At 39.2% G+C, this 26291-nt stretch overlaps 2 protein-coding genes across 2 annotated transcripts in view; both read right to left on the reverse strand.

The window, feature by feature from the left end:
* The window catches only part of TBCD (tubulin folding cofactor D), a 109336-nt gene extending 91044 nt beyond the window's left edge, over window positions 1-18292 (reverse strand). Inside the window, exons 1-8 of the mRNA XM_052687967.1 lie at window positions 17918-18292; window positions 15882-15932; window positions 15575-15672; window positions 14550-14651; window positions 13252-13398; window positions 12472-12527; window positions 9123-9255; window positions 1179-1224 (exon numbers count right to left, since the gene is read on the reverse strand). Coding sequence (XP_052543927.1) covers window positions 1179-1224; window positions 9123-9255; window positions 12472-12527; window positions 13252-13398; window positions 14550-14651; window positions 15575-15672; window positions 15882-15932; window positions 17918-18104 — 820 coding nt within the window. The 5' untranslated portion in view covers window positions 18105-18292. The remainder of the gene's footprint in view (window positions 1-1178; window positions 1225-9122; window positions 9256-12471; window positions 12528-13251; window positions 13399-14549; window positions 14652-15574; window positions 15673-15881; window positions 15933-17917) is intronic.
* Window positions 18293-19113: 821 nt separating this feature from the next.
* Window positions 19114-26219, reverse strand: FN3K (fructosamine 3 kinase). Its single transcript, XM_052687987.1, has 6 exons — window positions 25767-26219; window positions 24519-24670; window positions 23638-23729; window positions 23124-23206; window positions 21852-21974; window positions 19114-21063 (listed from the first exon to the last, which is right to left on the reverse strand). Exons 1-6 carry the CDS (start codon window positions 25905-25907, stop codon window positions 20725-20727), a joined length of 930 nt encoding a protein of 309 aa, XP_052543947.1. The 5' UTR covers window positions 25908-26219; the 3' UTR covers window positions 19114-20724.
* Window positions 26220-26291: the final 72 nt, after the last annotated feature.

Below are 26291 nucleotides of genomic sequence, written 5' to 3' on the forward strand. Positions count from 1 at the left end.
AGTAACATAAAACATGGTAAGGTAAATTACTATTGTTCCAGTAACTTCCTCGAGTTCTTAAGCCTAAGTAACCTGCATTTTAAGAGACTAAAGAAATAGAAAGGAAGTTAAGAACATCTAAATATCAGGGTTTTCCAAGTGCAACTCCTCAATTACTGTGGGTCATCTATAGAGCCTGTTCATAATTCTGGTTACCTGACATGTTCTTAATTACTCCTTAAGCTTCCATACTGCAGCTTTCTACTGCTAAGTAATAACATTCCTCAATATTTTCCATTTGCACCTGACCAGCTCTGCAACACTTCTATCATTCCATTTGGTTTATCTTCACTATCTTATCTCCAGCTTTACCCATATCTCAGGCATTTTGTAGGGAAGCATCTGCATGTCACACTTCGTTACTGGGAGAATCTAAACTGCTTCCAGCTGTACATCTACTGAGTTTCTTATCTGGAGTCAAAACAATTCCATTAAGTTGAAGCATTCTAATGTGGTTCACATCAGTACTCAATTTTTGTGAATAGCACAAACCACATGCTTTGATAGTCAGTTCTGTGGTCCTTCTCTATTTTGCAGCGTTCTGTAATTAGCCACCATCTTTCTATACCTCCCTTTGCTGCTACCAATAAACAGCAAAGCAGTATTGTGCAGTCAGTTCTGAACATATTCCAGGATGCACCATGAGAAGAATGTAATTCCAACACGTAAATACAATATTCAGGCACTTCTGTCTTCCCCTTACAGGTACCTGCCTAACTCTAATTGTTATCCATTGTAATCTGTTTCCACTGAAACCTTTTTTTCTTTTCAGCAGTATCACTAGATGATTCCAACCGGATTCCGTACACAGCAGGTTCTTTAAACCTGGTATTACATGTTTTATCCTTAAATTTGGTGCTCATAAGCTTCACATCACACAGTTTCCATGTTCTGTGCTCAACTGCTGAGGCCCAGCATCCAACCTGACCCACCTGCCAAATCTTTACTTCTCTGATGAGATTTTCCAACATAAATACTTCATTTGCATCTTCTCCTCCCTCACTTTCTCTCTTCTTCATTTTGCATTCTTTAAAACTTCCCTGCTGATTTTATTCTTTACAGCACTGTTCTTTAACAGCATATCCTTCTCTTTTTAACTTGAATGGCTTTAAAACAAAATCAGGATGTTACAAACTTACCATACGGTAAACAATCTTCTCTTTTGCCATGTTTAAACAACTGTGCCTACAATTAAAACAGGGAAAATGAATATAACAAAACAGAGAGTTTACAGCTCAATATATCAGGCATAAAGTTCTACAACAGCCAGTCAACTTCCTGCAATAACCTGTAGTGTTTACTAATTCAAATGGCATAAAAGAAAGTCTCTGGGTGAAGTTCTACTTCTTTTTAAGTCAATGCATGTCAAGGCTACTGTAGCCCAACCTGCCCCTCCCGTTTATATATTCATGCAGGCACTTCTCTCAGGGAGCTGAGCTGGACAAAAAGCAGGGGGGAGGGGACAAGCAACTCTTTCAGGCAGCTCAGCTCCCACAGCCATCCAGCTCAGTGCTTGGTCACACAAGGCCAATGCAGGTGCAACCACAACAGCTATTATCCAACAGCTCACGTTGCTTTCAACCTCTAAAAAGTGAGGAACGTGAATGAAGAACATTGCAGAACACGAATAAAGGCAGATGAACGAGGGGAAACTCTGAGTTCTGTTTGAGACCTGGTGACATCAAACAGTTCTCCAAACTAAACAAGCCTTGCTTGTAATTTAGGCAGAGCACAGCACTAGGAGGCACAACGCCTCAGTCACTGTGAGAAGCAGCACAGGTGGACACTGGTGAGCAAGCTCCATCATTAGTGACACCCAACCTCAGACAAGACAGGGCACAATACAGGCTAACCTGCTGAGTATTTTGTCCTGTTTCTCCAACAGCTTTCAAGAACTCCATGTTAAACTAAACAAAGTCAGCTACAGAACTCTGACTGCAAATATAACTCCATCAGGCATATTTGAATTCCCGCACCAAGGGATTTTAAGGAGAGTTTAAGCATTCCATCTTCCAAATAGCTTCCAAATCATTTACACACAGTTAAAAATCCCATTAGGTCTCAGCACTCCAGTGAGAAGCACCGACCGCTCATAGCAGGCAGAACTGTGTTACACTTTTAAAATGGCCTCGGTCCACTTAGTGTGCATCAAAACCACCACGCTCAGTCCCTTAGCTTCCCTTGAACTTCGTCATTCGTCATAAGAAAAATCTTCCTTACTAAACATGCCTAGCAGTTAAACAAGAGCAGACTTACCTTAAAAACATGTACTTTCTCACACATACCGAATACACATGCCTCCTGCACTGCAGGTGTGGTTAAGAGCAACAAAAGCAATAAAAACACCTTCAGGCTATGTACCCATTATATTTTGTTGTGTAACTAAATTACGTCTCAGAATCCTAAATTAGCATTTCTGATCACTTCTACTACAAGCTATACATAGTGGAATTTGACAGTACTTATTATTCAAGATTTGTAACGCTTTGCTGAAGTAACCACATAAGTATGACATCCTTTAAGAACTACATTTACAGAGCAGAAATGCAACAGAACTACTTCAGCCTCAGAACAGCAGCTAACTGAAACCACCACTGACACAAACAGCATAAATACAGAATAACTTTTATCAAGATGCCACATCGAAATAAAATAAAGTCCCACTAACATATGATAAAACTGCTTGTACTAGAAAGCCTAAGGGAGAGCAAAGAGAAGGTGAGCAAAAAGCTGAAAGTCTCCCATGTTACCAACAAGTCTAGAGTGGCTTCACTTTCTTTTCTGCCTCTTTGCTGAAATACTCATAAGCTCATTTCTTCATAGCTCTGCTCCTGCGCTCAAAACAGACAGGCTTCACAAGGCCAGCAAGTTTGTTGTGGATGTCAGGAGACATGCAGCATCTCTGCAGCACCTCATCCCCACAATTACTTCTCCATTCTGTACAGATGCCCAGTTAAGAGCAAATACTGTTTTGAAGGAATGCCTCAAAATGATTAAGACCATACTCAAGTGCATTCAAACAGAACAGTACAATTCCTAAAGTAAGGATAACAAAGAGAACAGCTTCTTTATAAAGCCTTGGGAGCTCCTGGACAAGTTCTTTTGGAATTTACCTGCATGTGTCTTAGCAAACTGCTTGGAGCTCCTGAAAAGTCTCAATGGCACGCTCAAAACATCTACGTGCTGTCATTCTGACACAGCTCCTACATCCCAGCACCTGCCTACAAGTGTCTCCAGGAGTTTTCACGTCCTCGAGGCCAACTTTGAATTCAGTTCTGACTCTTCAGGAATAACATATCTAGGAGGTATGGCCTCTAAGCAAGAAGTAGGAAGAAGTTCACCAACACAAAAGCAGCAAATAAGAAAACTCCACACAGTTTTAAATGTCAAAATCATCACAGCAACTGCTCTAAAATCAGCTGAGAATACACTAAAAAATACATGGGTTATGTATTCTCTCAGATAACAAGTGAGGCCTCAGACCTTCAGTCCACACCTCTGCTGTCCTCCGGTGACACAGCAAGGATCTAACCAGGGTGAAACAAGGTTTAGGTAACTCTAACAATCTATGCAAGAAAATCTCAAGGAAGAGCTTTTCATGTCTTGAAAATCAGTTACACACAATGTGGACTCCCACTAAGAATATACTTTCTTCATCTCCCTTCTCCTTCCATCTCCCATCCCCTCATAAAGCACATAAAAGAAGCAATCAGATTTCCAGTGTTGAAAAGTGTTCAGCTGTAGAAACCACAGCAGTTCATTCCCTTCTCTGACAAGGGCTGCACCTGGTTCCAGTGGTCTCCTTTAGTGCTGCGTGAGGATTAAGGGATTTTACTTCATTGATGTGTGTTTTTAGGGGAAGTACAAATTAAATAATGCTGAGCTACAGTGTTATAAACTCATAACTTAAAAGAACTAGGATGTAGTGTTTGCACTGTTATTGTTCAACAAAAACATATTACGTATTGGTTTTTGAATGAGCACAGAAGAAAAAGGAATCTATGAAAGGAAAGAAGTTGTGTTTGAACTGACTGATGTACACTGCAGTGGTAATACAGCCTTCAACCCAGATTATTGCTGCTTTACCAAGTAATACATCAGGTATTTCTCTCTATCAGAGAAGAGTTTACAGGTTACTTCTAGCAAAAAACATTTTGTATAAAAGTAGGGGATAACCAAACTGGTGGGAACTACTTTTCAGATGTTCAACAAATCAAGAAATTCAGTTGTTGCTTTGTTTTCCTGACTGTAGAATCATCAAGGAAAAACAAAAGCAGCTTTTCATGACTTCTTTGTGAGTCAAAAAAGGCAGAAACCCTCAGAAATTCAAATCTCCCAAATTTTTGAGCATGCTAGAGATATTCTTGGGGTGGGGGGTTATAAAAAAGCACTTTTTCTGATGTTGTTTATTCTCTAGAATAAAAGATATGTATTTCTTCTGGCATATGCTACACATGGATGTGCATAAAGCACTCACTGTATAGGAAAAATCCTGCAGCTCTGGCTTGTCTCAGCATTACATTAAAAAATCAAAGTACATTTTGCATCACTGCAAACCAACAGAAACTGGGGAGAAAAAAAAAAAAAACCAACAACTCGAAAAGGAAAAATGAGCAAATCGGCATTACAGAATTTATTTTAAACTTCCTGCACATCGATTCAGAAACATCTGATACAAACAAAATAATTAATCAGCTTGGTTTGCCACCCGTAGACACAGCACCTAATGATACTAAAAGCAAGGAGCCTGCCCACTGGAGCATCCAGGCAGCCAAAGTTACGCCATGGTCTCTCCGCTTTAATGAGGACACACAGCAACTCACCCGACCTGTTGAACTGCCGAAAAGTATGTGACTCCCTCTCTTATAAATAATTAAGCCACCTACAAATTAGAGAAAATCAGTGGTGTGCAAGCGATGACGACTGTCAAGTCTGGTTTTGCTTTAGAAATAGCATGGTGCAAGGAAAACAAAACCCAGTTTCTTAGTAATCACCGAAGAAACACACCACACCTTCCAATTGTCTGCATAACCCACTTTGGGCTCCATGAGATATATCAACCAGGATCATCTCTGGGACATGTTCCCCAAGCTATACAAATCACCAGTAAGGGTGGCCTGACTGTTTGCTAGCAAATCTGTCTTCCTGTTGAGCAGGAGACACCAGTCTGATCTACCCTCTGGTTGTAACCAAGCAAGTCGAGGACTGGGAGGATAATTTCTGCCTCTGTGGGATGAGAAGAAAACGGTATCTTTCATTACTCTGGAGCACCCCCTAGTAGTCACATAGCATCCAGGTCGAGGGAAAGCTATCAGTCCTTCCTGCCTCCAGGCTAGATGTGGGGAAGTAAACAAGGTGAGGGAGGACATGCTGTCAAAATAATAAATTTGCTTGAAAGTAGAGAGTGTTTAACGTGCAAAGAATGGTAAAATAGATCACAACTCTTGTTCTTCGTACTTCTTTAATGCAAACAGTAGACTGCATGTATCTGTCAGGGTACTGATAATGGTAGCTAACGTGACAGCCTTCAACACAGAGCACGGTTAAATAGTTGGTGAGAGTTATGTTTTCATCTGATCTTTGTTATTTATCAATCAAAAATTTACAGTAACATCTGGGGGCCTCCATTGTAACAACACTGACAAAACACAGACTTGAAGGCTCTGCTTTTTGTACACCTTTATCTCCAAACCATTAGGTGATAACATCTCTAAAAAAACAACGCCAATGGACAACGCTAGCACTGGTAATTCTTCGAGAATGCCAAAAATACAGAGACTTGGGAAACATTCTATTTGGAAATAGTCTATTTTTGTGCCTGTGGGTCTGAAAGAATAGAGTTGGAGAGTTCTTTCTTCCCCAGAGCAAAATTTACATAAGCACACAGCTATTGCTAAATAACCTCCGCATTAGAGACAGCTCAGGGAAATGCCCTGTTCTTAAGACTCTCCAGTTTCATCAGATCACTGCGTAGGGCGTTTTATTTTTAATTATTACTCACACTTGTATACTGAATCACCTATAAAACAAATAAGGTTTAATAAGTTTCAATGCCCAAGGCTACCTCAACATGATGACATCTCTGTCACGCAAGAATTGGGAGTGCTACACCCTGCAGCAATAACTAAAAAGCTGCTTGATATAATGGCAGGTTTAAAAGCAAACCTCCAGACCAAGGGAATTTAAAATGCAGATTCTTAAAACAGGTTAGACATTTCTTTCAAGTAAACAAATATTACATATATATATATATATATATATATATAGGCAATTTCTTATTAATCTAATCCTTCCTATTAATCTACAATCCTTCAAGTTACCTCTGCATACAACGAATCCAAGTACAAAAATGAACTCAATTCAACAATGCAATTTTAGTTTCAAACAAAAGAAGTCAGTTTTAAAAACCAAATCTGAAACACCGTGAGCAGAGACTCCTGCTAGTGCACACCTGTTGAGAAATGATACATTACTGACGACAGGTGTAAAGAAAAAAAAGAAAAAAGCATCAGTGGAATTAAAATGTGTAATGCAGGCTGCGTGTTCCAACAAGAATCATGAAACAGTAGTACTTGTTCTACACATAATGCTGAGTTAGATTAAACAGTAGCATAGCTAATCACCGAGACTTCAGGCCACGGAGAGGCAGATCAAAGTGCAGCAGCCAGAACTGCTCACCGTGTACCGAACTTGCAGTTTCAGTTCATTGAAATGCAAGAGTTTCATGTGATTTTAGAACAGTTTTGCCATGCCAATCTCACTACAAGTTATTTCCTGAGCACAGACCATAAACAGTGGTTCTGCTGAAACCCACACTGTCAGGGGAAGCTCTGAACTCATCCGGGGTGTCGGAGGGGGAAGAGAGAAAGAGGCAGCGAGCACTTCTCCACCCACCCTGCTCCACCATCATCACATCCCCAAAACCTGCCTCGCTGCACGGACTGGAAATTGAAACTTATTCTTCTTTCTCCTGTTCCTTTAGGATGAAATGCCCCAGTAACTACAGTTTGTTCCTAAACAACAAGTTGCTGAAGGAATCCAAGGGCAAAGAATTCTGAAGCTTGGCGGCCCAAGTTTTAGTTGTCCCCCACCCCCGTGGATGTACTTTGCTTTATACAGTTTGCAATTATTGTTTAGTTTCTGGACAGCCTGCTAACACCATAGGGAACAGGTTTACTTACTTTTAAATACTGCTTTTACTTTTGGCTAATATTTTTGGTTCAACAACATGTTATTGTTATAAATGTGTTACTAAGTCATTATATTAAACTCTTATGCTTCCTACTCCAGTTAAACACACCCCTGTACACATACCTACATATGTATCTTTCTACAAACCTTTATTCTCTAATGATGTAATTTGGGTTTACATTGCAGTAATTGAAATTAAAAATTCAAGACTGCATGCAAGAAAAGGATTTAACAATTCAGTCTGCTCATACCTACCAACCTGAACAAGAGTTATGAGCTATCAGACACCACCAAACTAGCTTGATAAATACGTTCTCCCAACCTACAACATAGAGGAGGAAAAAAAAATCATACAAATGCAAGAAAGAAGGCTTCAGCTTCCAGGTATATTGTATCACATTCTAGTTTCGATTCTACTTGTTAAGTATTCACCTGTTTCGCTTAGTATGCACTAATGAACAGGTGGATAGAGCCAAAGCCAAGGGAATTATGACAAAACACTAATGTATTATACATCCTACAGGTCTCATCATGCACCTAGGATGGCAAACAGTCAGTCTCCCTTTCCAGATCTGACAATAAAATGATGAAACATCATTCTGCCTTTTGAAACAGACTGCAACACATACAAGTAATGCTTCCTCTTGCTTAAGCAGCAAGTCCTAAGTTATTCTAAATATAGACTGTTTCTCGTATCTTCTGATTTGGAAGAGCTGCTAAATAAGAAAAAAGTACTAAAAAACCAACAGCACACACACACTTGTTCCACAGCTTTGCTTTGATGTTTAGGAACGTACTGCATCCAAGCCCTCATAGCAATTATTCAAAAAAGAGCTGCAAATTTATGCAAATTACAGAAACTCATACAAATGCCAGCAAATCCTTACATCTGTGCTAAGACCATACAACTGTATGCCATTCATTGACTTCACTTCTGCTATCTCAGCTTATTAACAACAAAAACAAGAAGAGAAAACTCCACAAAATCCCTCACTCCATCCAAATATACTTGGACCTCACAACTGAAATAGATATCAGGACTGTTATGCAAGTAATGCAAAACACACACACACTAAAAAGTATAAAACTACTGGACAGCTGTTAGAACAAGATATTCCTAGAATGTACAGGAGTTCTATATAGTAATGCTTCAGGAACTAGAAGCTTTTCCCCAAGCTGAGCTGTTCTATGATGAACTACTTCTACAAACTGAACTAAGAATTCAGCTCTGTGAACCACAGCATGGCTTGGGTTGGAAAGGACCTTCAGGATCATCCGACTCCAATCCCCCATGAGCCATAGAATTACTTCACAACATGCAGCATTAAATGAAGAGCTCAGATTAACAAATACAAGGAATAGGGTTATTTTCCAGCCTAGCCAAGGACACTGCCTATTAAGTTCAGTATGTTTAGTAAAACTATTGAGAACAAGTATTCAAGAAGAGTGGCTAAAACTTCCAGAAGTCACTTGCATTTTGGCTGACAATTCCAAAAAACCTCCTGCTGTACCAAAAGCCCAACTTTTTCATTTTGTATAATTCAGATAATTTTTTTCCCCCCCCCACAGGTTTGGTAGAAAACCAAATAAAATTTGAGTTACAAGAGGATTAATAATAAACACTCCAGTAGTTAAAGGAATTTTTCAGTTATTTATTGGTGTCTGTTCCAGCAGATTCACTTTCACCTGTTGATGAAAAGACTACGTAAAGAAACACATGAAGTAACAGCACACAAGAAGTTACATCTTCACAACTGCTACTTCATATTACTTTTTAATAAACAAAAACTTCTCTGTGCATTTCCTATTAAAAGTTCTACCAGACGATAATCAAAAGGAAAAGTAATATGTAAATACAAGCATTCATCTTTTAAGAGAAAAAGAGTGCTTACCAGGGCCTGCAGCATGCCATTCATAACAACAGTCCCCTCCATACTCTGAAAGGAGGATTTAGATAACATTGACAGTGTCCAGTCCAAGAAGTCTGCCATTCTTTTCTGCCTGACATCAGGGCGTACGATAAATCTGTCATGGAAAAAATCAAAACATAAACCACTGCAGTTACTGTCTTTACACGTGCCAATGAAAATTATTCTTCCTACTGTCCAAACTAGTTGCAGTTTCTAAAGACAATTCTCCAATGGACATTTTCCTAAATTCCTGATGGGAATAAACTCCCAAACCACCACGTTTGGTCACTTTGCTCCTGAGCAAGGCTTTGATCCAAAATTTCCACCGATATCAACTTGTAAACCAGAATCTTAAAGAGTTCCCATCTTACTTGCAAAGCAACAAACTTTCTAGTTCCAAGATAAAAATTGGTGAAAAGCTAAAAATGAATGTAAGGATTCTCCTCTATTCTCATCAAGGACGGACAGAATACTGACATAAAACAACAGCAGGCCCACACAGCACTCATTATCAGCAAAATCACGTTCCAGGCCCATAAGGAATAATCCTCAGTGCTGTATGTATTTGTTCAGATATTTGATAAGGTCAAACATCTAAAATTTAACATACTGAATGGGTTAAGAAATGCATGCATATGGAGGACCAGCGAAGTTTATCATGGCTAAGCTCCTCCTCTAAACTATCAACTCAATTATAATCAGAGCCAGCCAAGCCATGATTAGGGCATCTACTTGTGCCACTACATTCACTCTCTGTGCACCTACAAGTAAGGTTTCTAGTCCAGCAAAGTTTCAGCCTAAATTAATAAACTTTCCCCTAAAACACAATCCAAGGAAAGGTGCAAAGGAAAGCCCACACAGTAGAATTCTTAGTGTTTAAGTAGAACGTGTACAGAGCCTGCACGTGGCTGACATATACAACTACAGATTAAATGGGGAACTGCATCAAGAGCCAGCAAATCGGGAATACGAGGAACACAAATGCAGAGGATCATTTGAATTGTCTTCAAAGTCAGCATCTGCTGTGTTCAGCACAACAATGAGGATTTGCAGGCATTAGGTGAGGGCTTTAGTTTTTGTTTTATAATGGAGCACCAAGGATGAAACCATCTTTTCAACAATGGCAGAGGTAACAGAACGAGCCTGCCAAGTAGATGAACTGGTTCCCAGACCCTTTCTCAGCCCAAAGGAGTTTAAATCTTAACTGCTCAGAGGAGTCCCCTAACCTGCAGACTAGAAGCAGGACAGGATATGCCTCATCTCCTCCAACTGCAGGCAGGTCACTGAGCAGACAGGACAGAGAACTCACAGAATGAACTCCAGCTCCTCTGCCCTACGAAAAGGGAATGACTGAGAAATGGGAAGTCTTGGATTTCAATGTTTACGAATTTTACTTGAAACATAAATCCTAGAGCAGGAACAGAACTGACTTCCCCTACTTTTCTCCTTCCCTCTCTCTACAAAGTTTCCTACTTGGCAGGTTACAGAGCTATACTCCAACATCTTATCTCCCCGTGCATCCCAGGGCTCCTGCATTCCTGCCTACCTAACAGTTTAACTTCAAGATGATGAAGCAGTTATCTCAGTACCCGAGCCATGATCATTAGAAAATTGTTTCTGGTTGTGAAAGTAGTGAATTTCAGTGCATCAAAAGGCCCTGGACCCAGGCCTTCTAATTCCTGGATAAATACTTTAGTCACCAGGCTATTTTAAAATTGGTGTTTTCATAATAAACTAATTATAACTACATTAAATAGTAATTTTGCTTCCATTATGGTCTTACGCATCTCAATCCGGTTGGCACCAAATATATTTTCAATGTTGTTTAATGTATTCTATCACCTTATTTGTTATGAGAAGGCACAAGACAGCTGCTAATGAAAAGCCTGCATAGTAATAAACAAGATTATTTATTAAAGAGTACCCTGATGAGTCACGCATTCACCTAAATAATGCTCTGAAATATTTCAGAATAAGTAAAAAGAAGTACAAAGCTGTCCCCAGAATGTTATATTCTAAGGCCACGTCTGTTAGGAATGTTCTGCACAACACAAAAGAAAGTGACTGTTTTGTCAGCAGATTCACAACTGCAGCATTACAATCACCAAATGTTACTTCTGAAAGAATTTTAAGTCCTGTGATTGAAACTCAGAATAAATTCAGAATAAAGCAAGCATAAGGACAGCTATTTCCCAAAAAGACAGTAAGAATCTGCTCTACTAAAAGCTCTATTTAACAACTATTTTGATACAGCTAAGCCTTATAAGTGCTGTGCATCCTTCAGAGCAGAGAAAAATGCTGAAGCCGATTTTGTTTTTCACAGTGACCACCGTCATCCAGGATAATTATTGCATTTTGTTCAGCCCCAGAGCCTCTGCTCCTGGCAAACCTATGTTGGCAGAGCCCCCTAGCGTGTATGAGAGTAGATGCCAGCATGAAGACAGCAGTCCTTGCTCAGTTAAGTAAGAAAACAGAAAAACGGGGGAAAAAAGGGACAAACTACACTGACTCAAGGTCTTGTTCATTAAAATGTATTAGAATAAGATATGTGCTGTGACATGCATAGTAAAAAAAGATATATACGTACTGGTATAGTTTACATTCTACACAATTTATTTCCATACATCTATCAAATAAAACCAATCTCCACAGCCAGAGAAGGAAAGAAGAGAATTTCATTATTTCAAATTTATAAACAGAGGTACAGCAGAGATACAGAGATTGCAGAGATGAAAAAAATAAAAATAAAAAAAAGAAAAGAAAAACTGCACCTCTCTCACAAATGGTTTGTTGTCTGAACACCAATTCTTGTAAAACAATTGAATTTAGGAATTCTCATTATGCTTGGTTTTATTTGATTAATTGATGACAAACCTATGAAACTAGAAGCACTGTTTTCTAGACAAGAAAATAAAGAGACAGTAAGGATATTAAGAAAAGAATCCAGCTTTAACATTTCTTTTTCTGTACCTCCAGCAAATAACCAGCCCTTAACACAGCATCTGCCAGTTTACTATGCACAATGCTACAAAACTAAGCAGCAACACAAAGTAACTTCATTTTCAAACTCTGTAGCAATCTGAAGAGAATTCTGTTAGCCATAAGGAACTCTAAGTAACACTTGTGATGTAGTAACACAGCTGTTTTCCTAGCACAAAGCACATCTCCAGTAATGAACTATTGGATACGATTCAAGCAGGTTCAGCATCTCACACACATTTGACAACTTTCTGTCCTCCCAGTGCTATCATTACTGGCCCATCAGACTCAAGATGACACAGGAGAGGGGAGTTAGCTTTTTCCCTTTCTGTCAAGCACAGGAGGGACTTACTTTGAAACCAGCACAGCAGCCGCATCTCGAGCCTTATCACTGACAACCAAGTAACACTAAAGACAAAAGAAAACTCATAGTAAAAGAATTCAAACATGTACATTTAATAACACAACCACTCAACTTCATACATTAGGATGTAATATTTATCTACAAACATCGTCCTGAGTTTAAGTGAGCAAAAAGCAAAAAATAAGTTTTCCATTTAACAAACAGCATCACATCCAGTTTCTTTCAAGGCGAGTTTACCTTTATTGAAACCCTACAATGCAGCCACATTTGTGCTACTGCAATTCCAAAGGAGCCATTTAAGTGCTGCAAGTGTCAAAAACCACCAACTGTTCAGGTGTTTGGAAAAGGGGTTGTTCATTTTTACCATCAAGAGATGACACATTAACCACTTCAAGCTTATGTCAAGAACGATTTTATGACTTCTGCTGAAAATTCTTCAGGCACTCATAGCTTCTTCATGTCACTCATCCTGACCAAACACTAAATTCTTATATAAATAATCAAACTTGGCTTTCAGAAAACTTGGCTGATACTTTTCAATCTAAAAGTTGTTAGCATAGTCAAAGGCACAACACTCCTATCAGATACCCATAAAATACTTCTTCAGAGAAAAAAATTCTCACGCTCAGTAGACAAAGAAATGTATTTAAAGGACTCTAAAACTGCAATTTTTAGAGAGTAGAGCAGCATGTTATATACAAAAAAAAAAAAAAGCCAAAGAGAAAGGCCACCCATTTGAGCATATTGCACATGATGCACTACACTTACTTTAGCTATTTCAAGTATGCGATCCATTGTTGGCATCCGGGTGGGACCTTCTTCAGAAACAACATTTCCATCAAACCGAGCCAGATCAAAAGGAATCAAGCATATCATGGAGAGCCACAACAAAAGCATGTAACGAGTTTCCCAGGTCTGGAAAAGAACAGTCAAAATACGCATTTGGTTTTCTGGATGATATTTCAACAAGTTGCTTGGAGCAGAAGATCTACTAACTTTCAAGGAACTTTCCAACTACAAAGACAAAAACCTGGAATCTGAATGTTCTGAAACACCAACTGGGACAGAATTACAAGAGATCCCGAGCTGGAAAACTAGGAATGTGAACGGACCCTCCCTCTGAAGTCCAGACACGTCACTTCTTCCCAAAGGGAAACTGCATTTTCCCATTTTCCTGCTTTCTCCCATTTGTGCTTTTGGTCCTGTCAAACAGGAAAAAAAACAAAATGCAAACAAACAAAAATCCACCATAAATTAACAGGGAAAGTGACTCATCATCTGGAGGAAGAAAATGGATGTTCTAACACAAACACAATAGAAAAAGACCTAGAGAGAAATACTTTCTTCTTCCTAACTTAGAGACAAATGCCTTCTTCCTAATTTTCTACATATTCTTTTCACAGGCCCCTTGAAACAACTTGAGGTGTGTTTGCAGAGATAGGTAGATAAGAAACAACTTCTACAGAGCTTCTAATATTCACAATATTCTAATATTCATAATAAAAATTAATGTATAGACATATATATATCACAACTATGGAAAGTTGTATGAAAAAGATTAGTTTTGTGGCAATTGCTATCTAAGAAATAAAAGCTGTACAACCACATCAACATCACCAGTAATGCTGATAGAAGCAATTTATTCTATTTGAATTTAGAGAAGCAATACAATTACGGTCTTCATATTCACAACTTCTGTTATCTTTAATAGATGATGATCACCCAAATTTAATCAACTTTTATAAACATTTGCAGTCATATTTTTTTCCTCACCCAAAAACCAAAACAATATGAACTACAGTACTTCAACCCATGCTTCAGAAATTATTTGCTTATATAACATTTCAACCAATGCTTAGAACACTCCCAGCTACACTAAATTTTAAGTAAGCAGGATACATGATGAAATCTTGATTTCTGCATTCAGCTTAGCTGTTAAGTTAATGCTGTTCAGGCCATACCACAGCTTTACACGCTGTTGGGTTTTTTTGAGAACAATTTTCTACATCGTTCCACTGTTCTTCAGGTTTTTTTTGTTGGGAGACAGAAGGATGGCAGATTCTCACCTCGCAGTCTTTTGGATTCTGGTCTACAATCATATCCAAAACAGGCTGCAGATCAGTGACTTCATGAGGAAACAGTCGGAGGAAAAGTTTGTATCCTCTCACCTGAAACACAGTTTCAAAATTCATTAAGCCATCTGTCATCACCAAGTGCTGAAGAAAAAGCAAAGACCCGCTGATGAGTTCTTATACAGACCTTGTGTAATAAGAACAGAATCAACCTTGAGATTCTGGCATTTTTTACAAACATAGTAACTGAATTCATGAAAGGCTATTTCTTTAAAACAAGGAGCCTCCAAAGACTGCCCAGCTTAGCTCCTTTGCTCAAGCAAGGTCACAGAATGACAGGGGTTGGAAGGGACTTTGGAGATCACCTAGTCTGATCCCCATGTAGGAACAGGTCCCTAGTGTAGGTTACACAGGGGTTTGGAAACCTCCAAACAACGAGAGCCCAGACTCTCTGAGCAGCCTGTCCCAGGGCTGTGCAGCCCTCAAAGGAAAGAAACTTTTCCTCATGTTTGCAGCACATTGTTCAAGACCACATCTACTTCGTAGGGTTTGGAGTAGCTCCACTGATGGAGATTCCACAACCTTAATCATTAATTCCAGCATTCAGTCCTCACAGTAAAAAAGCCTGTTTCAGAATTTCAGATGGAAATTCCACAATTTAATTCTTCACCATGCTTCACTCTTCTTCTTAAATTATGACTCATAATACTTCCAATCCACATTTTTAACACATTCTGAGCTTGCTTTTTACTACTCTGTATGAATTAACAGGATGAAACATCAAGGAAATGCTGCTGCTTTACCCTCCTGTTCCCCCCACCAAAAAAAAAACAACTCATCTTCCACACTACAATTTAAAAGGTTTTACTGCATTACTCAGACAATACTTACTTTTTCTTTTTTCCTATGTTTAAACTAACAAACACGTTTTCAAGTTATTTAAACAACAAAGAAAGATACTGGAAGTTTACATACTTTCAGTTACAGAATGGTTAATTTTGGTTGTGAGGTTTTTGTACCTTTGTAATGATGTACAGAAACTTAAAAGCCAAGTGAAAAAGCACAGGAGGAGATCCACTGTCTCGTATTATATCCAGCAACATATTCATCATCCACTCTAATGAAAGGAGAGGAAAAAAGACAAGTGAGAACACATACAGTTTGATGACAGTTTCTCATACTTCCAGTAGTTGGGAGTGAGGTAGTAGTCATACAATATATCTAATATTAACCACAGCAATCTTGCAATGCATGTTTGAACTTTCTAGCTTAAGAGATTTTCAAGTATACATACAAAAATTGTTGTGTAAAAGATGGCATTCCTACCTAAGTGGCGATCCAACAAGTGAGGCTGCTCCTGGTACTTGTCCATTATAACTGAAAACAAAAAGAAGTATCTGTGATTAATAATTCAAATTAAAGGCCCTTAAAGTCATTAATCATGAGAGACACACCCCGGATTCTTGACAGCTTTAGTTCAAGATTTCAATATCCTCAAGCTAAGTGTTGCCACACTTTTAAATGAGGTCAAGGAACAAGAAAACAACAGAGAAATTAGTGTAAAAAAATGCAAGCATTATGCAGTAACATCATTTACCCATACTGAATCAAAAACTCTCTTCCAGGAATCTCTCAAATTACTGTTAACTAAAAGTTATACTTCAGAACGAGATTAAATGATGAACACTGCCTGGGTCATTTTAGGTATTTGATCAGAAAATTGCTTTTTAATTAGAAATCTTTCATTTTCCTGCATTTGTTTCTATCAAACAATTCTGCTCTCTATCACTTTCTCCATCTCACATCAAACTCAGGTTTGACATAATACAGCTTCAACAGTGCTGCAGTTGACCACTGGATGACACTGCACTACCACCTTCAAGACACCAGCCAGTCCAACAGCATCCTTGCACCAACCTGTGCAGTTATTCATTATTCCATCAAATTGTTTTCCCGGATCAGAGTGTGGTAATACAAAACGAAACCCCAAATAAAAATGCTGAAGAGAATGAACTCCAGAAAATACATATTCTAATGCTATTATGAAAAAAAAAAAAAGACTTCTAAAATTTTCCTCCATAACTGTTGTTGCAAATCAAATCACCTAATCTAGTCTTCTGCTTTAACAGTTCACAAAAAAACACCACGTGTTTTTATGAACATTTTGGAGATCTGCATCAAAATCCTCTGTAATTGATTATTACTGCGTTGTCTGCATATAGATTAAGATAATCCCTAACCTTCAAAATTTGCAAGGCACTCATTCTAAGCAATGATACATTCTTCTGATACCTATGGTACACCTTCAACCGACACATTCCCAAGGAGTGCAGAAGCCAGTTTTGCAGTGGGTAGCAATGAGACTTTTCTCCTAGGCATATGTGATAGAGCAGAAATGCACAGAGGGAGTGCACAAGTACTGAATAAACAGAGAATGATGTGCAAGTGGGGCATAGCAGCTTGACCAGCTGGATAAGATGATGGCTTTTCAGTAGCCGATGACTTTAAGTATGTGCTTTCCTACCCCAGCAAACTCTGCCATTTCACCTGTGAGACTGAATATTCAGAACATGAGTGTTCTTACTACTTCCTTCTGATGGACCACTGTCAGTTGATTCAGTGGAACAACTTCTGCTGGGGCAGATTTCCAAATCTGGGCTTTCCTGGTTTATTGTTGGCCTACCTAGATTCACAAGAAGCACAGACAACGACGCAGGATAGGTTTCAGCAATTTCATCATTTCTCCAAAAGCGATACAAAGCCCTGATCCACTTCATGTGATTTTAGACAAACGAAACTGAGTTTTGCAAGTTTGTCACCTGGTCGGGACATCACATCAAATACAAAGCTGGGGGCTCTGTAAGCCATTTGCCTCAGACAGGGCCAGGTGAGCACCATTACAGACATCTGTGCTGGAAGAGGTCTGGGAGCAGAACTGCTGAACTGCTCCCATCACACAGCACAGCTCTGCTGCTCACACCTGAGGCTTCTCCTCAGAAATAACACCACATGTGTGCTGCCCTTCATGCTTTACACGAAACATGAAACTAAAAACGTTGAATTACATCTTACAAGCTCAAAGTGGATTGCAGTTAGGTGCAAAAAATGACCTTATGTGGCAGAAGCACACAAATGTCAGCTTGGTTGCTTTCTGTGCATGGAGCAGGAGGTTCCACACGGCTCCAATTCAGGGCCCTTAAACCCAAGCCCTGGGTGGAAGCAAAACACGTATCCGGGAAAAAAAGAAAACTGTAAATCCCAACTACCTGTTGAAAAAAAGTTTCAAGGTTACAATTAGCACACAATTATTAGTTAAAAAAAAAAAAAAAAAAAAAAAAAAACTAATACCACCAACGCCTCACCGATGAATTTCTCCACGATCACTTCCTGGGCCACCGGGTCCCCGCACACGGTTCTCAGGTTCCCGAGGAGCGCCCGCACCTCCTGGCTCTCGGTGAAGCTCTCCAGGATGTTTCCCCTGGAGATGACATCCGCCTCCCGGCTCCCGCTTTCCTCCGAGCCGACTCCATCCGTCTCTTCCACAGCCATCGCCGAGGCCGCCACGGCGCTCCGCGTCACAGCGCTGCGTGTTGGAGCGCCACCACAGCCGCGTTACCGCGCCCAGGCCGCGCCCGCCCCTCACACGCGGCTCCGCGATGGCGACAGCGCCGAGACCCCGAGCCGCACCCCGGTTTACCCAGACAACCGGCGCGGCGCTCCTCAGAGCCGGCCTTCCTCCTACGGAGCGCCGCGAGGGACCAAAGAACTCACGGACGGCCCCACCCCTGTGCGGGGCGGGGGCTGAGGGAGCGGGCAGCGCTGTGCTGCGGGGAGATGGGAGCAGCTGTGCTCCGCTAGGGAGCGGGGAGAGATTCTCGCGGATGTGATACCTGAGGAGAATTTGGCTTCAAGCATTGGGCATAGGCTGCAGAACGCAAAAGGCAGCTGGAGTGCAGCGTTATCTGTAAGCACCGCCATTTCTTAATCACGTCATGGTCGAGGTGCAGAGGGCAACGGTCGGCGCTTATCTAAATCACAAAGGTGCAATAGCTGTAGCTTTCAGCGTCCCAGGGAGGGGAAGAGATACAAGCAGGTTCACGTGTGCCCCTACCAGCAGTCACCAGTCCTCAGCACAGCATCGTTCCTGGAATGTCCCCGAGGAAGATGAACCCCTCAGACCACCGCGTTTCCACCCACTTCCATCCCACAGCTCCTTTTTGCCACACGACAGCACGACGTGGCCGCTCCTCTCTTGGCACTTGAAGTCAGAACCTAAAGCAGACACTGAATAAAGTCACCTCACGTTGTCCTTTCTCTTGACACATCCCAAGGAGCGGGCCCCAGAGATGCTTGGGTGAGGTGGAGCATCCCCAGAGATGCTCATTCATTCCCTATCGGCTGCAAAAGGAAATACAGGGGAAAACTTCAGTCAGCATAGGACAGATGGTTTCTCTTTCCCAGGACCTGGCAACTCCAACCATACTCAAATATCCATCTTCAGGATCACGTTCATTAACACAACACACAACCACAGAAGGCAGGTACACCGAACACCTGATTTCTGCAACACAAGTGTTTTATTGAACAACAATAAATCTTAAGCTCACATGTATTTTCAGTGCATTACCTGAATTGCAAATATGAATTAATGCTAGGACTCAGCACTTCACAGTTCAGATACAATTTCAACTGTATTCTCACTCTGTTTTTCCACTTTTCCACTGTTACAATTGTATCAAGTGTTATAACACCAATAACTGTAGCTCAAAATCAAAGAAAACAAAAAAACCTACAAAATATTTAGATAATTAAGTCATTTTTAAATAGTATAAGTTACAAAAAAAATTAATAATTCTTTATAGCACATCCACTTAAAACTTAAATGAAGTCATTTAATATTTCTGAATATAATATTTAGGATATGAATCACTACAACCATCTGAACCCTGAAAATCTAAGTTCTATCATTCTCATTTCCTAACACACTTAAGGATTCGTTGGACCATATTTATTTATATTTTTTTTTTTTACTATTTCCATTTAAAAAAATAAGTCTAAAATAAGCTCACATACCCTTGCTCACACTGTACGCCAGCATCTTTGTTGCACAGTTTTCTCCCCACATCTTCACTGCCTATTTTCTATAAAAATAGAACATTAGGAATACTAAAAAAGATAAATCGATCCAGTTTGACACCATTCCTTCAATAAAGCAGCACTGGCAGAGCAGACTAGCTTTGTCTACTGTGCATTATCTTCTAAAAACGAAATACATCAGGCACCAACCAACACAGCAAAACTGATACTTGTTACGCAAACAAGTATCCCTCCTACTGTTTGCTATGTTTTCACAGTTATTTAAATGTTACTATCAGAGTATTACACATAATAAAACCTATTAAAACTGCGTTATTATCAAACTGGTGGTAACAATCCATTTTCTGACCATATAATTAATTACCAAGGAACTACAGCAGCATCACTGTTAAGAAAAAACTACTCAACTGAATTTCTCAGGGAAACACAAAAAAACATTTAATTACATTAAAATAAATATAATATATAAATATAACTGACTAGCGTCAGTTGCAGTCTAAAGGACCCTGCCTACCTTTAAATCAAAAAGAGAATGTTTTTATTTTCCCATTCATAAAATCTGACTTAAATTTGGATCATAACCTTACATTGAAAAGAAAAAAGGACAAACATAAATGGGTAAAAGGACCAAAACAAAGACAGAAGGGAAAACTGAAGCAAAAGAAAACAAATGGTGTGAGTAAGAAACCAACAATTACTTCCAGCACCACAGTCCCACAGCAGTAACTCTCAGCAATGAGAGACCAACAGAAGTGGCAAGTTGCAAACAACTGTGGAAATGCAGCAGGTCGGAAGTAAGACTCCATACAGTATAAGGTGAAACTGACTGCAGTGCTACTTCCCAACTCAGCAGAGTCTTCAGAAACAATGCAGTTTTTTTCTTCATATGAATCTGTGCTAGTCAACTACTTTATGTTAAAAATTAGGCAAACACTTTTAACATTTAGTGAGGCTCAAAAGTATACTAAGCCTTGTCATGTGTTTTATCATCAACATTGATTTCTAGCTTGTGTTACATCTGATAGGCAGAGGCTGCTAATTACTTTGGTTTGAGAAATTAGTCCCTGTCTGGTTACTTTAAAAGTTTTCTCATTACATTTATCGTAGCTCCTCTGTACCCTGTCCCAAAATGGTTCCAGTGGTTTATGTAATTAAAGAGCTGATACAATTTATTTCTTTTCTCAAATCCTGGAGCTTTGGGTATTTTACTGTGATAGGCAGAGAAAAATGAGCTGCTAAACCCACCAAACATTCCAGCAATGGCCAGTTCAAACTCTGAATGGCCATAGAAGGAAGCAGGGTCAAAGATGATCGGCCCAGAGTCGTCCTCAGCCACATTTCCTGCCCACAGGTCCCCATGCAGTAGAGCAGGAACAATTTCTACATCAGAAAACATTTCAGGAATCTTTACCTAAAAGAATGTGAACAAACATGTAAAAATAAAAGGGCTTAAAACAAAATATTAAATAAACAAAGTACAATAAGAAATAAGAGATCAAGCTGCTCAAATACCACCTGTTTTCAGTCCTCATTGAGCAATTTTGAAGTTGATGGCTATAAGCATAAACCTAAACTGTAAACTATTAGTAAGTGTTTTGATTACTCTTGACAGAGCTTAGCAACTCATTTAATTCACATTCTAGTATCAACATCTACAATTATCTATTGTCTCTAAACATCAATAGTACAGTTGGTCACAAGAAATATAAAATAAATGGTTTCAGTGACAAAAGGGCAACAGTTGATATATAGAAACACATTTGTGCCACAGAGCTTGAGGAAGAGAGCAATACCTTCCTCGTTGTTTCCTAATCACTGTGTAGAGTATGACTGAACCAATCTCAGCTGTAATCCTGGACCAACTAAAAATTCTGTCTGGCAGCAGAATGTTACGCAGTTTGCAACACCAAGTTCGTAGCATTTAACATATTACTATCAGCTATAATTGAAGACATACATGTCAGTGCAGACTTGCAGGTTTATTTTCACTATCTTTTTTAATAAAAAATAACCAAAAAATTTGGAAGAGTAGCATAAATTCTTTCCATTGACTGAGTTGTTGGGTCAGCCACAAAGCTAAACCAGTTACTGTTGTTCATGAAAATCTACGTAAGCCTGTTCTAAAATACATTTAAAATTCTACTGATACATATTTTGTAACATTCAAAAAAACACACACATTTAAGATACAGTTCATACCTTCAGCTGTGACCAAAGCTCTCTTGCTTCTCTATCTCCATAATCCTTTTCAATCAAATCCAGTTGAGCTTGGAGTCTGTGACGAATAAAGAAAGAAGGCCAATCACTCTGCCATTCATTCACCTAGAAAACACGATGCAGACACTTAGAACTATTTCAAGATACACACAGACAATATTAATGATACATATCAAGTTGCTTGATACCGACACGACCTTGGCATTAGACACGTTAATTAGAATCCTATTAGTGATTCAGTTGATTGCTCAGTTTGAAGTGGTGCTTCCTTCCATGCCTAAGTGAGTCTGTCTTTCACATGAGGTGTAAGTTGAGGTTCTCCCTATTTTCATTCATTGACATTTTCTTAACGTGTTATGGAGGTATAGGTTCTGGTGAGCCCATCTCATTGTTCCATATTATATTCCAAAGCCTTTCTGGAAATGCAAGAGGATTAGTTTATTTTTATTAGGCAATGTGTTTCTAATTGGGTATAAAGCTGTACTTAATGAGGTCTTTCAAATAATAGCACGCTGATTCAGTTAATTAGTAGAATGAAACTCAGTCTTGCACAGCCAGCAAATGGCTGATTTATCTCAGAGGTAGTTCCAATGTCTTAAGTGATAAAGCCCTCTAACATCAGCGGATTTTACTATTTAAGACCTATGCAGTAGGAGTTTAGAAAACTGAAAACAAAGACATGGTTGAGGAAGAGATGCTTATTCTATTAAATATCACAAGGCTAAAGAACCATCAAATAATTTCAAATTCTTATTCAATTCCCTCTGTTTGCTTGTTACATGCATGGTAGCAAGCTACGCACATTGAAGAGCCATCATATTCCCTTCATCATTGGGTCAAAATGAAGATGTAAAAGCAGAATTGTTATCCAAAAGCTGAAGGCCAATGAAACAAACCTTTATCTAAGGAGTTTACAGAGCCACGTGAGTACATCAGTGTATGGGAACTGCTGAATCACGGCCTGAACCTCTGATTGATCATCTGAGGCAAGCAATGAGTCAGCCCTGGGAGCACAGGTGAGGGCAATCCACCTCTCCTAGTCCCATTTAAGAGCTGACTATCAGTGAGGAAGGATCTCTTTCTGGCAATCCCTTCTTTGGAGTTTTACAGTGAGCCCAGGACAAGGGTAAGCGCTCCACCTATTCTCTTTTTGCTATAATAACCTGCTTAGCCAAACTCTCTTGTTTATTTCATAATTATAACATCTGTATATTCATTGATTATACAGCCAGCTTTCACAAATGGGCAATGTACCTGTGCTATATAGCCACAGCAAGTGGCCTTATGGAATCCAAACTTATCCACATACTGAAATTCAGAGTAACTGGCTCCTTTACCTAAGAAACAAACACAGGCAGTCTTGAGATCCTTATATAGCAAGGTTTGCAAACACAGGACTACGTTTCAGATGATAGGCATTAAAAAAAAAAAAAAAAAAAAAAAAGTATGGGCAAATATAAGTTACAGTTTTTTCATTGTCTTCATGCCCTCTAAAAATGAAAAGAATAAACATGTAAGAATTCAAAGACTTTAAACAATAAACTAAATAAAATACCAAAGCAAATAAGAGACTAAGCTGTTCCAACGCTACCCACATGATTTTGAAGTTCATGGCTACAAGCATAAACTGAAACTGCAAGCTAGTAATGAGTATTCTTGACAGAGCTTAGCATCTCAGTGTCCTAGTACTGACTGTAGCCAGTATAACAACACATTACTGAACCAAATGCATTATTTCTGTTTCAGTACACAAAAATCTATACTCTACCAATTGTATTTCCTTCCTTTCTCAATTTCTCTCCAAGTTTCTGGTTATAAAGATGAAGATCTGCTATCTGCTCTCCAAGCTTTGAAGAATATCTGGAGGATCAAAGAACAAAACAAAACTGAAACTAAACAAATGAACAAAACATTACAGGAAAAAAACTCTGTTCGCTATGACCAAGTGTAAGGTTTTGCATTTGACAGAAATAATAAAGTTCATGAGTACGTAATAGGGAGCAAATAGCTAGTCAAAAACTCTGATTATATGTGATAGTAAAAAGGGATAAATTATGTTCTTGGGAAAAAAAAAAAAAACAACCCACAAGTTTGCGTGCATAAATGTAGAAACATCAATCTTGATAAACACTTGCTGTATCTCTGACCAAGCGCTGTGGTTTAACCCAATAGACAGATAAGCACCCTTCACTCATTCTCCCCATAGAGATGGGGGAGAGCATCAGGAAAAAAAACCAAAGCAACAAAACTCATATTCAAGATAAAGGCCAGAGGATGTACAAAACAAGTGATGCACAACATAAACGTTGTATGCAGTGCAATGCTCACCACCTGCAGACTGATACCCAGCCAGACCCTGAGCAGTGCCTCCCATTCCCTGCCCAACTCCCCCAGTGTTTCTGTTTTATTTCTTGTGTACCCCAGCCTCCTCCCTGCAGGGCAGTGTGAGAAGCTGACAAAGTCCTTGACTTAATGTAAGCACTGCTCTGCAATGACAGCGTTATCAACAGTGTTCTCATCTAAAACACAGCAGCATAGCAGGTACAAGGAATAAAATTAATTTGTTCCCAGCTGCAACGAGGACAGGAAATGTAATATATAAGAAAATATTCCAAGAAAAAAGAGAAAAAGAGGTACAGATGTACATACTTGTTGAGGTGCTTCATCTTTAGGTACTCCATGACAAACATTGCTCCTCCCCCAGGAAGGTCAATTACTTTAATAGGCTGAGGCACTCTCACAATATTGGTTTTCTGAATTGCTTCTAAACTTGCCATTTCCCCCTCAAACATTTTTCTTGCCTGTCAAGGAAAAACAGCTAAAATCAGCTGAAATAGAGATGTTTGCAACAAGTACTTCAGGAAAAAAAAAAAAAAAAAGTATTGTTTACAGATGTACAGCAATTAAGTTTATCTTGGTAAAAAGAATGTAGCTTTCAATCCATACAATGAGACTTCAGTATCTTATTTTGTTTATTATTCTTCATTTTCTGTGCCAATTAGTTCCAGGGTAGTGGGATATGTAATATTCCACCTTGAACTCCCAGTTGTTTATCGAGATCAACTACTCATACATAACAGGATCTCTAAGGATAAAACCCAAGACATCTTCCTTCAAAACCACAGTTGGCCACTGCTAAATGAAATAAAAGACTGAATCCTTAAGCTGGTTCTCATTTCCATACAGGTCAATGGCCACCAGATGAGATGAAAGTACAAAGTCTAAGCCTGTACTCTGCAGTTTTGAAGGGAAGATGTTGTTTTTCACAGCAGTTTTAAGGTGCTTTAAAATACTGATATTTTAGATACTGATAAAGCAAGCTTTCTGCTGCAGTGTATTGCAAAAAAATAAAACCAAAACCACCAATTGAGTGCTGCGTTCATTTAGTAACTGAAAAGCCAAGAGCTCAGCCTGAGCATTTGCAAAATCTTATGGTAGAAAATCCAACCAAGGGGAAGTTTGAAACCTTTACAGCTTAAAACAAACAAACCAAATCAACCGAGCAAAAAAACCCCATGAATTTTAGCACTGACATTCTTTCTTCCTCCCTTCCCATAGAAATATGAAAAGGAATGCAGCGAATGCAAATTCAGCTTTAGGCTTTTCCAAACTAAGTGCTACAATAACAGCTCTGTACTCAGCCCCTTGTTTACATGTAACAATGACAATTCCTGTTGTTATTATCACCATGCATTACATCTCATTTACCATTAGCTAAACTCACTATGTTAACACCTGAGGTAAAGTAGCCCACAGCTTTTAAAAGAAAACTGAAACGAAAGCTGAAATCAGTCAGCCTGGAAATGCAGAACTCTAAATCATCCATCATCTGTTCTTACAAGAGAAAAGCTCTCTCCATACAATAACATTGATAGTTAAATATCTGCTAGCATTAACCTGAGGCTTGTGGTTGATTTTAACAAATACTCGTCCACTGTCTGTTTCATAAGCTTGGCCTTGGCTAATATATCCTCCTCCCGAGCTCCCAAAGGCCTTCAGAACTGAAGTTTTCAATTCTGTTTTCAGGATCTTTTCCATGGTAATTCCCAGGCTTCTGCAATTGTCTCCTGCTAAATCCAGTGCAAAACAAGATTAAAGGTTTGGGTCCTTCTTTCACTGTCACGCTGCTATGAGGCAGGAAGGGCCATCCACCAAATTAAAAAAATAGCAGCCCCCAAAAAAAAGTGAATCCAGAGATAACGTTCCAGCACGCCTTGCTTCCCGTCAGCTGGCACAGAAGAAAAAAATATTCGCAGAATAAGATTGGGAGGTGTGTCCTGGGTCCTTTCTCAACAGCGCTGGGAGCTGCTGGTATTTGTAGTTTGAACCCGTTTTTCTTTTTTAAGCTGTTTGCTTTGGTGGAAGAGTAATTCTTCAACAAATCCACTAGAGGGGGTTTAAGTGCAGCGCTACCAATCGCGC

The sequence above is a fragment of the Tympanuchus pallidicinctus genome, unplaced genomic scaffold, assembly GCF_026119805.1.
Source record: "Tympanuchus pallidicinctus isolate F22 unplaced genomic scaffold, pur_lepc_1.0 scaffold23, whole genome shotgun sequence".
Classification (NCBI taxonomy): domain Eukaryota; kingdom Metazoa; phylum Chordata; class Aves; order Galliformes; family Phasianidae; genus Tympanuchus; species Tympanuchus pallidicinctus.

Bases quoted from the DNA above. Each gene is read 5' to 3' on its own strand.
- FN3K (XM_052687987.1), bottom strand. From the start codon at position 25,907: ATGGAAAAGATCCTGAAAACAGAATTGAAAACTTCAGTTCTGAAGGCC. The intron at 24,671-25,766 runs GTTAATGCTAGC...TTTCCTTGACAG, and splicing joins AAATCAACCACAAGCCTCAG to GCAAGAAAAATGTTTGAGGG. The intron at 21,064-21,851 runs GTATGAACTGTA...ACATTCTTTTAG, and splicing joins AGCTTTGGTCACAGCTGAAG to GTAAAGATTCCTGAAATGTT.